This window comes from Mauremys reevesii, linkage group 7, assembly GCF_016161935.1.
Source record: "Mauremys reevesii isolate NIE-2019 linkage group 7, ASM1616193v1, whole genome shotgun sequence".
Taxonomy (NCBI): Eukaryota; Metazoa; Chordata; order Testudines; family Geoemydidae; genus Mauremys; species Mauremys reevesii.
In genome coordinates this window covers 102,304,062-102,320,805 of record NC_052629.1, presented here as the reverse complement: position 1 = coordinate 102,320,805, position 16,744 = coordinate 102,304,062, and the positions used below count along the sequence as shown (strand labels likewise).

Here is a 16,744-nt window from a genome sequence, read left to right as displayed (position 1 = left end):
AAAAAACACAAGTTTCACTGTTGGAAGTGACCTGCCGGCACCCTGCTCCTGTAAGCTGGATGTTTAGCTGTGAACCACTTGCTAGTCACATTGAGGAAGGAACAGAGTACAGGCAGAGGACAAGCCAGAAGCCCAAACGAAGGCGCATGCAAGCATCCAGTTCCTTGGCAGTTTACCAAGTTATAGTACATTGAGAAATGGGATTGGCAGGGGTAGAGTCAGTTCCATGAAGTCCTAGAAAGTGCACATTGTTCTACACACAGTCAAGGCTAAGTGCTCAGAACTATTTCAGCAGAAAATTAACAGCCATTTAATCCTTGGTACAATGCAAAACCATCTTAGCTAAAAATGTAAGTTAGTTGCTGCTAAACACTTGGAACTCTGTTCATGTGTTACTCCAATATACAAGCTGGAGATCCAGTGCACCTTTGAGGTAAACAGGCACCCATTCATTTTCATGGAAATGGTAGCACTAAAATGTTTTCAGTGACAAAAGTTTGCAGTGCATGATATAATCCCAGAAGACTGCGTCATCATTTTACAGCAAGCCATGGTCTTAACATTCACACCCTGGAAGGGCAGTCTTAGTCCGGCTCTGTCAAACGTCATTGTGCAATTCATTTCAAAATGCGTTTCCTAAATTGGCAGACTGCACTTTTAGAAAGCAAGTTCCCACACTAGTCTACTTCGTTTATGTCATGTCACAATATTCCACTGAACCAGATTTAGATAAGATGCTAATCACCTCACGATGCAAGAACAGACTGCACCAAGATGGAATGCTATGTCTATTATATTAGAGTCAGGAAAGACTGAAAACCATTCTTTCATATTCTCAGAAGTACCCAGAGTGAGTACAAAAAGGGCTTTACATTTTATTTCTGTTTGTATTGGACACCTATCCATTGCTCCCTACTACGTTCCAATAGCAGCTAAGGCTAATAGTTGTCTGGCTTCAGTTATTTTGCAGATGTTTTTGCAAGTTGATGTTTAAAATCCTCAGATTTTTTAAAGCCTGCCCAATGCTCCCAAATATTAGCTCAAGCAGCATCAGAGTGTCTACAAGTAGGGCACTGCAAGATTGTCTGTCAGCTCTGAGGAAGCTAAGCAAATTTTTTAAACCAGGATGATTGCATTCTTAGTGTCACCTCAGCCATTATTTAGCTACAATACACAACATTAATATCTGAAGACATGCTATGTGGATGCTAAAACTGATTTTACAATCCATTGTTAGTTTTAGGGCATCTTCTAATGGAAGAATTCTTACCAGGTATGTGTTCTCCCCCATATGTGATATTGACATCATAATCTCCTGGAGCATAAGGGATATATTCAGCACTGCAGCTGCCGTCTTTGTTATCTTTACAGCTTATCTTTGATTCAGATGGTCCTTCAACAGTTATTCCAAGTCCACCAATTCCTGCCCCTCTGCAAAAAAATGCAGCACATTGGTCTCCTTTCATATTTGTTGCAGATTTACAACAATCTCATTTACCACTTGCTAGCATTACTACACAAACTCTGAAATACATGGACAGAGTGTAGCTTTGCTGCATTTTACCCCAGAGGGGGCTACATTTCAATTGTGAATCAAACAGTTCAGGAATAGTTTGTGAAAGTGCTTATTAATGCCAGGTATGGATTGGGTGTTAACTTTTTTAGTTGCACAAGGGATACAAGACCACCAAAACAGGTTCGTGATACCTACTTCTGGAGGAACATTACCAAAGGCACACTGAATTCGATGGCAGTAACGAGCTATGTGACTCAGGATAGATTAGACTACTGAAGTTCAACCCCTGTAGTATTATTGGATTTAGGGTCTTATGTCAAGTTGTCCTGAATTACTTGCTACTATGTCTTCCACTGGATTGTGTGACTTAGTTACCTTGTGACAACAGTAAATTCGTTTGGTTTATTAGTGAATGCTTCCTTGAGTCCAGCTCCTTGGGCTTTTACACGTGATGGATGGCAGCCTTCAGTGACATCCACTTTAAAAGGACTGTTTGGAACAGGTACATCATCATAAGTCACTTCAACTGTGTGTGGACCTGTTAAGTGAAAAGCCATCACTAGGTTAAAATGATTAACCATCACCTTCAAGGAGTCATTCATTCAAGATACTGGAGACTGACTGCAACAGGTAGTGCTCCTCATCTACTCAAAAATGGTGTTTATTAGGGTCTTAAACTATACTTAATTCTAGGTTCTTTAAAATAGCATGTTCTGCTGAAGCTATACTTAAAAAGTGATGAATGTATAGTACATATAATCCTATACTATATCTCCTGCAGAAATAGCTCCTCAGTCAAAAAGACTATCTTGTACCTGGATGGTAATGTCAATAGTAATGCTAGTACTTAAAAACAAGCCCATTAACAGGGTATTTTTAGTTTGTCAGACAACAGGTTACCTTTTTCAAATGGTGTAAACTCTACTGCATATGTTCCATCAGCATTGTCTTTGATGAGGCAGTCTGTGGAAGCTCCCGAGGGATTTGTGATTTGTGCTTGGATATGGTCTCCTCCAGTCTTTGTTAGGGGCTGGGCATTTACCGTGAAATCTGTTGTAGCTTCACGGAAGACATCTGCAGAACACAATTTGAGAAGCCATTCTATTTAGATGAGCCTAGTATTTTAGGTCTATGAAAAATCCTTGATTATTCTTAGACATTTATGGCCACTTTGAATGACTGAAAGGTGTAGAAGTACATTATCTTGCAAAATTTATTTATATTATCTATCACTAGTTGCAATCCTGTACATAGATGTATCCACTATAGCCTTTCCCCTCCTTAAAATATTCTGTGTACAAACAGGCAGAGACAATATATGCTTAAGTCTTCTTACCTTTCCCTTCTATTCCTGGTCCAAACACTTTAATTTTGCTTGTGTCCACAGCTGGATCTACTTTAACACGGGCAGGAAATTTTGGCACTTGCTCTCCTCCATATTTCAACATAAGTGTATACATTCCAGCAGAGAGTGGCATATACGTAACTGCATAAGTTCCATCTTTGTTATTGTGAACTTTGACTTCAGCTTTAGAGCCAGAATCTGATACAGCTTCTACACCTAGTTCCCCAGGTCCAGCTTCTGAACAGTCAACATTGAGCAATCCTGCTTCACCTACTTTACCATGTTCAAGACCTGGGCCAGTGGCAATCACTTTAGATACATCAAATGGCATTTCAATATCTGCTTTAAATGGAGAACCAGGAATGTGAACCTCTTCAAACAGAATATTTACAAAGTACTCTCCAGGTTTAGTAGGCAGGTAAGAGACTGAGCATGTCCCATCCCCATTGTCAGAGCATTCAATTTTAGCTTCACATGGGCCCTCTACTGTCAAACCTAAACCTCCAGTTCCTGCTCCTTTGGTGTCTATTGTAAATTCTGCTGGTCTTCCAACAAGACCTCCTTGAAGGCCTGGACCATGGGCTTTTACCTAGGATAAAAATATTCAGTTAGATGAGAATTTGTGTAATTGCAATTGCATCTGGCAGTTGCCTGGCAAAATAACGGAGCAGTTTCATAAAGAACTGAAGACTAATTCATTTGGTAAGTCTTGTTAAAGTCTGCTAAACTCTCAAATTACGTAGACACATTACAGCAAGGAATAGGCTTCTTTCGTTTCATGGAAGAAAATCTTAATGTCAAGTTACATTAGAAACAATATGAAGTCCACTAAAGTTTCCATGCTTACAGACTTAAGCTTTGGCTGTCTTTGTACACCCATTAAACAAAAAGGTAGTAACATTAAGCAGTGCTTATACTGAGTTATTAGCCAACTGTATTACAGCACACATTCTTTGAGGGTGAAACCTCGAGTCTCATTAGATTAATAGGGCGTCATACTTCGTTTCATATTGCTTACAATACCTAGAGTTTGTTTTCAGTATTGAGCTTTTCAATTGCTGGTTTGAAGAATAAAGTAATTAGTTATGATTTTGTGATGCAAACAATTTAATCTTTAAGTAGCTCTTTAATTAATGTACTTGCTCCATAATCATGACAGGTCAAACAAAATGTGAAAGTTTGTTCTTATTTGATAGAGCACAATTCAGTTTGTGGCTAGCAAATATTTTTTGTATGTCAACAGCTGAAGCATTTCCTATGCATTTACCTTGGTAGGATCTGGAGGGAGAGTGGCTTCCACAGTATAAGGACTTCCTGGAATTGGATTGCCATCGTAACTTACATCAACCACGTAAAGTCCTTCTTCTCTTGGGATATACTTTGCAGTGCTGCACTCTTTGCCAAGAGCTGGCTCCACCACACATGGCACAGCTTTCCTTGTAGGGCTGGAAATACTAACATCCAGTTTACCCTGTCCACCAGCTCCTTGTGTGTCAATTATGAATTCCTGATCCTTCCCTACTTCCACTCCTTAAAGAGAAGGCGCATAATAGTATTTCAGGATTAATGGTCTGGTTAGATTTCTTAAATCCTATAGCTTAACATTCAGAAATGCCTCATCCACTGAGCAGTCGCTCAATGTTTTACAAGGATTTTTATCAACTGATAAGAACATTTCTTTCTGCTGGTCATGACAAGCTTCTTCAGCTAGACAATGGGTTAATTGGAAACTGCAAAGGGTCAATGGCAAGCACAATCGCTTTTAGACTTGTTTACACAGCCTCTCAACATATCTGAAATACATAATGCTCACTCAGGAGTTTACCACTATGTTGCAGCCTTCTGTTTCCCTGACTCCCTGCCAATTTACAGGTAGCAGAAGGTAATGTGCAATTTCAGCCCTTTCAATAACTGCATATTTGCTCAAGTTTTTCTGTCGGTAAATGAGGCTTGCAGAATAGTACTCCAATAGGTTACTGCAGCTGAGCTTTGTGAAGAACCAGCAGCTCAGAAGCAGTGGGATGGAGAAGTGCCACCATCCTTCGCTTTTGCTAGAAGCCAGTGTCCAGCAGGCACTTCATAGAGAAGAGATCCTTGAGAGCTAGTTTATGCTACATGTGTCAAAGTACGGCATTTGGAGCTAACAAAGTGTCTGGAGATCTAGGATCTTTTAACATGAAGGGTTTTCTAGACCCACCTACATCATACCAGTAACTATACCTTGTTGCAGAAATACACCTTTAAACTGAGTGTTCCATGGAACAGTCATGTACCGGACATTACTATTCAGGTTATTCTAGCAATTGTTTTAAAACTCTGGCTCTGGAGTTAAAAAGGTATTTAATGCAGTTAGGAGTCCAACTCCCATTGAAGTAAGTGGGGGCTAAGCACTTCAATCCCATTGAACATTTAAGTGCTTACTTGCTCCTTGAATTGCCCACCAGCCTATAAAAAAGTCTGGCCCCCAGTTATTTCATTTCAGTCACACACCGCCCAGTCATTGGCTTAACCCAGTTTCTAGAAGTCAGCCAATAAAGCGTCCACGCTTCTATTGGAGTGCAGTCTCAAAGGTCTGAATGAGCATAAAAAGCCAGCAGCTTTCCTATTGTGCTCCCACAAGAACAAGATTGTAAACAGACTGTAGAGGGAAGCTTGCATTGCCATAACTATATAGAGGACTAATCCCTGGGATTTAAGTAGGACATAGAGGTTTAGAGGACAAAAACCTAGTTAATCCTTGCTTTCGGAAACCTGTTGGGCACCCAGCTCAGGTTTAAAGCTGGGCACATTGATTCAATAATTAACTGGGTTTTATTCTCACTGGATTAGCATCCACTGACAAATGTCGGAGTCTGAAGTGGCAAAGTCATATCCATTTCCAGGTATTTGTGGTGCAATTTAGTCTTAAAATGATTCTTTCAGTGCAGCTTCTATGACGTGTTATCTCCTAGCAATAAAATGTTACCAAACCTTTAAAGGTAGAGAGACCCCACAATATTTACTACAAGATCACAAAAACTTGAAGTTGGTTCTGAATCCTTAAATTATAGCTAGATATAAACTAACTGGAGCAGAGAATTTAAACTGCCTGTTCCTATGACCAGGAATAAGACTTTAATTAAGGAGGGGAAAACCCCCTCATTTTAAAGTTTATCATCCTTCAGTATACTTCACAAGCTATACCTATATCATAATCCTGTTGGTAGTACTAGACAGAGATGGCTGCACCGCCTTGAAGAATTATGAAATTGAAATAATTCTCAAAGAAGAGTAGCTTATACCAAAGTGGTGGTGTTACAAAATTACTGTTTGGGCTAGAATACCAAGTGATTGTAAAAATCAGCAGAACAAGATTTTTTTTATTTGTTTTCACTCAAACATTTTAGCCAAGTTACTCAGTGATAAGATCTTAAGAAACATCCACACTAAACTAGACTATGCACTGCATTACTCATTTGCAAGTGTACTTACTGTTTTCAAGTCCATTGACTTTAATTTTGCTGAGATCCAGTGGAGCAGCAACCCCCACAGTGAAAGGGCTTTTGGGGACAGGATCACCACCATAGGTTACAGAAACTTTCATGGGACCCTGCCAAAAGGTTAATATTGTAGGTTAGGTCAGCCATTTCAGGCTTGTGCTTTGCTAGACAGACACTATATAAATTCTTTATGACTCAAGGTGTAATGGCAGACAGTGACCAGGCTCCAAGTGTCATGTGAGCTCCCTGCCCCAACTTCCCACTCCAGCCTTTTGAGCTTTGAACCCTTTTCATTTGACAGAGAGAAAGCTTGCTCTCCTGCCAACATTTGAGTACTATTTTGATTGCCTGGAAGAAATTCAGGTCCCAGGTTGATTCCCACCCTCCCAGAGCTCAGGCATGACAGCTGAATGAATGACCCAACTTGAAACTAGGTATCCTATTCCACCATACAGACAGCATGCCAAGTCCAGGCCCACAGAGGGGTTATATTTTTTTAATAGCATTTGAAATACCAAAGTTAAAATGTATAAATCAGAAACAGATTAATGCTCCTGTGTGCTTTGGCTGGAATGCCTAGTCATAGCCAGATTCAGCCCTAGATGTGTGATCCTTTTATGCTCTCCTACCATAGTCTATATTTCAGCTATACTCACTGTTTGCTTACTTTTCATTCTTGGCTGGCTCAGCTCCCAAGTGAAATATCCATGAATGTTTCACATAAGCCAACAGCCAGCTATAGCAGCACTGGGTGAAATCAGGAAGGCTGTTTGTATGTTATTCAGATGAAAATTACTCAACCTTATCTATAGCTGGTTAACAGTATTAACTCAAGATTTCTATTGATGCTGTCTCTTAGGAATTTTACTGCCTAGTAAGCCCCTCATCTCCATGAAAGATTTTATATAGGCCACACTCCAATGAGCTCTGCATGGAGACAAGCTACTGCACATAGACCAAAATATGGACACTGCTTAAAAAAACCAATGCCCAATAGCCACAATGTTTTCCCTTTTCCGCCAGGCTGGCAGTTTCCTCCACTCCTGTTGAGGAAGTGCTGTTACTTCACAGCCGCCCCCACCCCCAAGTCATTCTCCCAGATGCAGCTTGAAACCTCATGATCCCCACTGTCTGTACACCTATAATTTCCCCTGGCTTTTATACAGCAGCTTACTTGGGTGCCATGAGCTGAATGTTTATTGCCAAGAAGCTGCCATGCAGCTCTCTACAATGCTGAAGAATGGGTACAAGATTAATGTTACCAGCCTCTCGTCTTTCTTCTCTACAGAGCTGCTAGAAATCTCAGAAGCAGTAGAAGGATAGCATGGGATTGGATACTTTTCCCAAGTCATAATTAAAGATGCTAAATACTAGAGGTTCAGCTGGTTAGAGAGAATACAGTTGGTTTAATCCTTTGAATAGGTTTGAGAATGAAGTTGTTTTTACAGGGCTGAGAAAATGTTTGAAAAGTGGCATTAGTCATTGTTGTATTTACAGATTTGTCACAATTTCTCCTGCAATGTTTGCTTATTCTCCTCCTGCGGAAGATTTTAGACTGTCCTTTTCATTCCCCCCTAGTCTTTGCTATGTTCTGGTTTTTCACAGGCTAACATATGCTGCACTGGTCAAACAGGGTATTATTTCTTAAGAGTTACGCCACCCACTTTTCTTCATGTCTGACAAAGCTGGCTCGGTGCCATCTCCTTTACCCATACTGAATTATTCAGCTTCCTTTATCTAGCTGGAAGCCTTCAGGGCATGATATATTGATAGCCTATAAACAGTGTTTAGACATCCCACTAGCATTAGCAACCACCCTATTATACATGCCAGGGAAAGCTTTGAACACTGTCCAGGTCTGCTTATAGTTACTATAATCCAAAACCCATTTATTGGGTAAATAATTTCTCTACCCTAATGACAACACTGGCTGCCAGTAAGGTTATGGGTTTGGCAGTAGCAGCGATTCTGAGGAAACCCCCCTTGCATCGGGTGTACCAAGTCTGGCAGACTGCTTTCTTAACTGAGATGTGGTGTTATCCAGTCTTTCAGAGAAGCCAAGAATCAGCATTTGCTATTTGGAGGCAGCAATCTTCAGTTGGTTTTGCTGCCACTTTTACATGCAACAGCAAAGCCAGATTAGGAACCCTAGAGGCATGCTTTAAAACAGTGTTAGAAAGAGGATGTACAACTATCAGAAATGTGTTCCTTACTGCTTAACACACTCCAGGAAACAGATGATCCAGAATTAAAATCCAGTCCCATTGATATACGAAGCAGCCAAGCTCTGGTATCCGTAATACCACTCCAAATATTAGTTGAAGCTACTGATGTTTTCGTCATGAACTTGCCACATCCCAAGTGCACACCAATTTTATTGTAGATCAAAGAATCAGACAAGTTAGACTTCAGTTCTCACTTCTTAATAAGATCTGTCAGCTCATTTCCGTTTGATAGTACTAAATTCCTTAACCAGATTAGTCATTCTTGAATATGGCAATATAAGCCATCTTACTGGGAAAGTCATCTTAAAAACCACCCACCCATGCTTGCTTTTACTTCCATTACTGTTCTTGTCCTGTTACTCTATAGTCTAGGCAACTTGGTACCCAAGTCATCTTAAGTGCTGCAGTAGTTTCATTACTTTGCAACAATATAGTCCTAGAAATCTGGGATATAATGCACATTTAGAAGTACACACAAAGCTACAGGGAAAATATGCTCTGTAACTATTTCCATCTCTTTATTGTTGTAAGCTAGGAAAGCTGCATCCACTATCAACATGAAAGTTCCCTATCTGGGTTCCTTCCTCCTAGAGGCAAATGTTAAGTAACACCTAAACCATTGTGCAAAAAACTCATCTCAACTGAAAATACTGTTCTCTATCCTGCATAAAGTGTGTGTTGAGTCCTAAATGCAAACAAACTAGCTGAAGAGTTACTCTAGAAATGCATTTCACCATGAAATGAGTTGTGCACTATTGTTCAAGCACTGCAAATATCCGCAGATGTTTGTGGATTCCAATTTTGTTGCAGGACTCTAGCTATGTCTCCACTCCAGTTAATACTAGAGCTCATATTTGATTGAGGACAATTCAGTTTCACTACCTTCTATGGCTGAGTTGCAAACTACAGCCTGCAAAAATCTGCGGTGATTTGGAAGTCCCAAACATCTGGGCCAGGTCAATTCAGTTTAGTTAGTAAACTGTTGCTAATTTCAGATTGTTACCCAATGAGGGGTGCTGGAACAAGATTGGGGTGCCAGTGCAGGGGTGGGGCGCCCCCTCTTTTGGGGGGCTTCTGCCAACCTTTGTCAGTTGATAGACTGAAAATTACACTGTTGGTACAGCAGGATCTGTTTGTTACTGCTTCAGTAATAGTTCTCATGCCACCACCAAAATCTGCACTCATTTTCCAGTCAGATTTTCTGTGCATCCTTGTTTAAGTTGCTCTCAGGACAGGTCATTCCAAACATGTAGCCTATGGCTTTATTTATAAAAGTGATTCTAGAGTCTAACTGTACTGAGGAGGAAACAGACACTCATGACCCCTTACTGTGGAATTTTTGGGAGCTCTTGGGAATATTAAGCATTCCATTGCCATGTTTTTCCTCTGATCTGAAAAGTTCAGTTAGAGACAACACTTCATGCTAATTCATTTGCAATACATAGTTATTTTGTTGTGAACTGTGATTTCAAGGAGGATAACACCAATTTCTTCAGAAGAATCAGACCTACCTGCTGTACTGGAGTGTATTTAACAGTGTGGGAATAGTCATAGTTGTCAATAATGTCCAGGTCTTTCACAGCATCTCCTGGCACAGGTCCACTGAACTGCACATCCAGTGGTGCTTTCCCAGCACCCTTAGTGAATACAGTGAAGTGTGTTGGTTTGCCATTTTCCACACCTTAACAGAAAGTAACTTTGAAAGTTAGAATATGCTTGTGTTATCTATGCAGTATGTTTAAGTTCATAGTCCATATGAAAGTTGAGCAATTTCAACTTGGTCAAGTTCAAAGAGAGAGATACTGTACTTTTAATCTTGATGCCTCCAAAATTTGATGTTTGGCATAGAGTAATTCCATTCCAAATCCCTAGTGGGAAAATTGTGACATGGTTGTTTGCCCACATCATGAGTTTATGCTGCTGTCTAACTACCCCATGCTCATGTCAATATATTGCTTGGTATAAACCGAAGGAATCTCACCAGTTTTGCTTAGTCCAGGTCCTTCAGCTTTCACCTTGGTGGCATCATGTGAGGGGTCCACTTTAACTCTGAAAGGGCTGGCAGGAATTTCCTTCAACATAAAACATGCTACTTTAATATGACAGTTACAACCAGTTGTAGGCTAGCTCATGCTCTGCAGATAAAGCATTGCCTCCCAGTGAAAGGACTACTGTTTAAGTTTGAAATAAAGGCACTGTCTCAGATAAGACAGTCCGCTTTCCTGAAAGTTTTAGCCTGCCAAATAAATTTATTCTAAATGCATCCCATATGATTGCTAGCTGTTCCTGAGCAAAGCTGAAGTAATCTTCTGTATGTATTTTTGTCTTCCCTCGGAATTCCACTGCAACTACTAAAAAGGCAGAGTCACATTAAAGCCTCACCCTGATTACTGTTCTAGAACATTTCATTTTTGGCAAGCTTTATATTTTGCAGCTTAGACAAAGTGAAGCCAACTAGCCTTTGTGTTCTCAAGTACCAGCACAGCATTTGCCACACAGGTACTTTTGGTGTTACAATGGAGAGAGATTGAAGAAATTAAGATTATGGAAACATCTCTTTCTTGGCGTTTGGCCCAAATGACAAAGAACTTTTACAAAAAACTTAACAATGACCCCTTTTGAGTAATGCACATTGAAGAGTAATTTATATTAGGATTCAAAGCCTTCTGCATAGCTAATATTTCTAGTCAGCAAATAAAAGACACAAACCTCTCCTGCAAAAAGCACTTTGATAGTGTAACGCCCAGCAGCAGATGGTGCATATTTCACTGTAAATGTATCATTAGCATTGTGTATGATGTCAAAAGCTATGTCTTCCTCTTCCTCACTTATAACATGAGCATCACATTTAATGCCAACACTGACATCACCTAGGAGGAAACAGAGCAGCGTGCCACAGACAGTCAGGCATTTGTTTAGTATCCAAGTAGCTCTAGTACTGAGCAACTAAACAAGTCACATCTTGATTTTAAGTCCTTGGACAGATATGATAGTTTGTCAAGTACTTGTATGAATCACTCCATGTAATCTGTGTAACAGGACTTTAGCTACAGATTTCCCCTATGAAGCAAAAAGCTTGAAATCAAGAGTTTACAAATGAAGGGATCAGATTCCTGTTCAAATAGGGAGTGTTTATAGAACTAGTTTTGATACAAGACAGCAATACATTATCTACAGTCTGCTTTTACCTTCTCCTGCTTCTGTGCAGTCAACTGTGAAGTGAGTAGGCTCATTAGCTTTCAGACCAGCTCGCTCCACTCCAGGTCCAACTACTTTCACTTTCTGAGGATGACTGCCTTGTCCTATGAGAACCTAGATGGGGGTCACAAGTGTTCGGAGTTCTCATACTTGGGTCACATTGATTTATTAAGTTTAGCACCTGACAAAATGCCCTGACTTCTTAGCTATTCTTGCTTAGTTACTAAATAGAAAATAAAGCTCCTGACTTCCCTATGTTTATGCTGGGCTCACTGGTATCAGAGCCCTTTGACATGCTAGCCTACAGAATGGCACAGGCAACTTTCAGCTAGACTGATGCAACAAGAGTTTACTCATGAGTAGCTACTGACTTGTACTCACTAGCATTGGCAAGGACAACTAGCTTAAGGTTTGCTTGTTTTACAAGAACATGTACCACCAGTCCCCTGCAAAGTAATTTTGTAGGTGTTTGTACTTACCCTATATGGACTATTGGGTACATTAACTCCTCCCCAGACAACAGCAATAGTATGTTTGATTGGTTTAACTGGCATATAAGAAGCAGCACAGATTCCATCAGGATTGCTCTTCACTTGGATATCAATAGGGCTTCCTTCTGCATCCTGAAAGCAAGTATTTAACTGAGAATTAGATAACTGACTACATACAACTGTGTGCAGAGAGAAGGTACAGGTAGTTTTAAGATGGTGCTATCAAAAACAGTTGTGATCTCAAGAGCAACATCTACAGCAGAGCTATCTGGAATGGGGACGTTTTAATATCAATCTTACCACACATTTAAACTGCTCATCTCTCCTTGCCCGCACATACCGAACTGTAGAAGTCTGGTAGACTGACAATAGGACAATTTATGGGAGACCACTTCAAGAAGTCTTAACAGGTGCAAGACTAGTCACAGGCCTTAATAAAAGCCTTAATTAAATCTGTACTGAAGTTAGGCTTGTATAATCCCAAACAGCATTTAGATTAGAGGTTTACTATGCAGAAATGCAAGGACGGACCAAGATGCAGATCAAGTCACACAACTGCAGACAGACTTAGAACAAGACTCTCAGAATCTACATAAATATACTTATCAGGGGAGTGGCTAATGTGATGGAGCAAGGCTGGATGGCTACAGGAAAGTACCGAGGAGCAGGTATGTTAGCTCCAGGCTAAGCAAATCCCTAGTACCATGGGAACCAAATCAGCAGTTGCTCCAGGCTAATCAAGGCACCTGGGGCCAATTAAGAACTTTCTAGAAGGCACCGGAGAACTACATTGGCTGCAGGTGCTCCAATCAATCAGGACAGGCTAATCAAGGCACCTGGTATAAAAAGGGGAGCTCACTCCAGTCTAGGGAGGAGGAGCCAGAGGAAAGACGTGCACATGAGGAGCTGGGAGCAAGAGACACAAGGAACTAAGAACTGAGAGAGGGTACTACTGGACGATTGAGGAAAACACCATACAATCAAGCAGCATCAGACACCAGGAGGATCCTGTGGTGAGGATAAAGAAGGTGTTTGAAGGAGGCTATGGGGAAGTAGCCCAGGGAGCTGTAGCAGTCAAGCAGTGGTTACACGTAGCACTATAGAGACTGCTGCAATTCACATGGCCCTGGGCTGGAACCCGGAGTAGAGGGCAGGCCCAGCCCGGGTTCCCCCCAAGCCCCGCTACTCCTAATCAGACATAGGAGTAGTTGATCCAGACTATGGGTTTCATACAAGGGGAAAACCACTAAGGGGAAGAAATCCACCAATAAGCACAGGACCTACTAGAGGAGAGGAGGAACTTTGCCACACTAATTAGTCAGAGTGTGTTAGGTACTGGTTTCAAAGAAGAGACCATGACTATTGATAGGAGTTCCAGATAGTTAATGTGGGTGGTTACCTGTGCATATATCTTCAGAGGTGCATTCCCAGCTCCCTTGGTCTCAACTGTAAAATCAGCAGGGTTGTTTACAATGCATCCAGTTCTCTCCAAGCCTGGACCATAAGCCTTTACCTAACACAAAAAAGTGCACAAGTTTTACACTGATTCTACGGCAAAAGAAAGCAAAGCTCCTGGCTAAAAGCTAGGATTTCTAAAAGATGACCTGAAACCCTAACACAGGCCTTTGTGGATTGAGACTATCATGCATTAAAAACAAATTCACGATGGCCAAGCCTGAAGAGGCTTGAGCTTAGAATTTTGGCTGCCGAGAAGTACCCTGCCATGTTACCTGAAAGGATACTATAGTCGCATTCTTGCGACAGCTCTTATGCTCAGTCTAGTAGGGGCCAAGCAATAGCTTCATTTAGAGCATTTAAGAAAAAAGGACCATCATTGTGGTTGCCAACCAATCCATGGCTACAGATTGTAGAACATGAATGAAATTGAAAGATAAATTACAAGTTAGAGTTCTACAAGTAGCTTTTAAAATGTAACAGCCATATCAAAGGCTATTGATAGCTGAATTCTTCTGTATCTTGCCTTATCTGGGTTGAAGTCTGCAGAAGCAGGTCGGATAAAAGCCATGTATGGACTATCTTTTATGTCTTCATCATCACACATAATGTGAACAGCATATTCACCAGGTTCTTTGGGCCAATACTTCACATCACATGAGCCATCATTCTGATCATCACATTCTATTTTTGCTTGAGATGGGCCTTCAATGGCAAAGCCTAAAAGGAAACAAAAACATCTCATCTCCCAAAGAAGTGGGCATGAGGTGGGTTTTAAAGTCTTGCTCAAGCCTGCCTCCCAGTTGCCAGACATTTTCCTTGTTCACTGCTCTATTATACCTTTCCTGTGTATGGAGTAGGTGCTCTTTTTTTTATTAAAACCGACCCACTAACCCACAGAGGTACTCAATGGTGTTGTCTCCCCCTCAGCTGCAATATCTGTCTGTCCCAATGTATCCCACATTCTAGAAAACTAGAAAGTGGTTTCCTGTTCAATTGTAGTCAGATTTATGTAAGCTTAATGTTTAGTTAGTGACTGGGTGAGTCTCATGGGATCGCCATAATTGTCAGAAAGACTACTGCCATCAAGCAGTTCAACATTAAAGCTCCTGAAAATCCCAACCAGGACATTATTGACTTACCAAGAGAGCCAACTTCTGTGCCAATGGATTCTACAACGAAGTCAGCAGATTTACCAGCAATCCCTTCATGAAGTCCTGGTCCCCAAGCTCTCACTTTCTGAGGACCTGCTTCAGGTCCTACTTGAACTTCAAAAGGGCTATTGAATGGGGAAAGATGTCAAAATTCAGAAATAGCACCCACTCATTTCTGTCACTTTATTAATGACACTACATTATACAATGTGTGGCAAAGAGCCCAGCCCACCAGCCTATGGAGCAGTCTTTCAGACCGATTTGTCATTTGGAGCCAGTGTTCTAGATGAGTCATGCCACTGACAAAGAAGTCAAATAACTAGACAGTGTCTGCTGGAGTCCTCCACACTGACGTTCCATGAACCCTACTAAAAGCTCAATGAAAGTCTCCCCCATGGCCTATGCAGTTTAATACAAGTTGTGGATCACAGGAGGCATATGGGAGAGCCTGGAAAGACCTATGCAAGCCTCCTTTTACAAACCTTCCAAGGCAAGTTATGCTGGCCCTGGAGCAGAAATGAAGATATAGGTTAGAGCAACTAAAACAATTCTTGCCAGAGCTGCTTAGAATGCAAGTTTGGACCAGTGGATTCCTGTTAGCATTGGTTCCTACCCACATGATCTACTGAATGGTGCAACTCACCTTTTGGGGATATTGTGTCCACCCCATAAAATAGTGACAATGTATTTTCCTGGGCTAACTGGGTAGTATTCAAATGCGTATACATCATCCACAGAGTCCTTTTGTTTCACAAGCTCATCCAAGCCCTCTGTTGGAAGATCAGGTCAGCATTACTCAACAGGTTCCAGCCAACATCTTAAGTTATTCAGGCAAGTTCACATTTTCTAGTCTTTACATAGACTCTTGAGAATAAAGTTTTCCACCAGAAAGTGGTTAGGAAACAAAGATTGTTCTAGTTGCCCTCTAAGACAGAGATGGCATAAATGAGAGAATGTTTGAAGTCAGACTTAACAGGTTCCCTTATGTTTTGTCCTACGCTTTTTTGTTTCAAGAGGACATGGATCTCTGCTGACTAACATTTGTAGTCTGACAAATATTTAAGGAATGCCTACTTTTAGTTTTTCTGCAAGATAAAAAAAAGTCTTCCAAGAAAGGCTTAGTATACTGAAATTTATACTGATAAGTTTATTGCTTCTCTCCATACCATATTAAGCCACAGTGAGCTGGAATACCACTATCTCCCTAAACATTAAGGGTATGCAGGATACCCTGAGGGTTTACTTCAAAACTAGGAACAGTTAAAGAACAAGAGAGCTGGCATCACTGGTTAGCCCTGCCAAATTAGGGCAGGAGAAGACAAGCCAGCTGCTCCCAAAGCACTTGTGTGGTTGAATAGTGCTAGTTGCTTATCCTTATCCAAGTCTTCACACCATCTGAAGTTAAGGAAAGTGGGTGATGGGTGAAGCAAACAAGTTTCAGGCTGAAAACTCCTTCATTCACAGTTACGTAATTTAAGCCACACCCAAGAACTTAAATTAAGCTTTAGGATGCTCTATAGTGTTTACTTCCTTTGAGTAGGATCACAGCATTTCTAATTTCAGAGATTAGACATGGAAGCTTGCCCAATTTTGAATTTAACTGATTAAACTGGAAAGACTCCAACCTCTAGCATTAAGTGTTCAACTAATACGTTGTGTGTACACACAATTTTAACTTAATCACGCAGAAACTCGTTTTATTATCTAGCCCAGTGGTTTAGACAGACAATAGACGTTCATGGTGGACACTGGGCATTGAACCCCTGGAGTCTTGCTGCTGGAGGCTCAACCAAGGCTACGATTAAAAAATATTCGTGTCTAACATTCTTCAGTAGCTATGACGATCCTGTGTGTTACTTAAGACAGAATACTGTGGTGTCT

General features: G+C 40.9%; 1 protein-coding gene across 4 annotated transcripts in view; it reads right to left on the bottom strand.

The window, feature by feature from the left end:
* The window catches only part of FLNB (filamin B), a 111,361-nt gene that overhangs the window by 39,456 nt on the left and 55,161 nt on the right, over positions 1-16,744 (bottom strand). For all 4 annotated transcript variants that reach the window (XM_039546615.1, XM_039546617.1, XM_039546618.1 and 1 more), the window contains exons 11-25: positions 15,507-15,633; positions 14,852-14,988; positions 14,236-14,429; positions 13,654-13,767; positions 12,243-12,386; positions 11,754-11,877; positions 11,275-11,435; positions 10,547-10,637; positions 10,077-10,246; positions 6,333-6,450; positions 4,129-4,391; positions 2,853-3,450; positions 2,417-2,590; positions 1,892-2,054; positions 1,271-1,431 (exon numbers count right to left, since the gene is read on the bottom strand). In XM_039546615.1, coding sequence (XP_039402549.1) covers positions 1,271-1,431; positions 1,892-2,054; positions 2,417-2,590; positions 2,853-3,450; positions 4,129-4,391; positions 6,333-6,450; positions 10,077-10,246; positions 10,547-10,637; positions 11,275-11,435; positions 11,754-11,877; positions 12,243-12,386; positions 13,654-13,767; positions 14,236-14,429; positions 14,852-14,988; positions 15,507-15,633 — 2,739 coding nt within the window. The remainder of the gene's footprint in view (positions 1-1,270; positions 1,432-1,891; positions 2,055-2,416; positions 2,591-2,852; positions 3,451-4,128; positions 4,392-6,332; positions 6,451-10,076; positions 10,247-10,546; positions 10,638-11,274; positions 11,436-11,753; positions 11,878-12,242; positions 12,387-13,653; positions 13,768-14,235; positions 14,430-14,851; positions 14,989-15,506; positions 15,634-16,744) is intronic.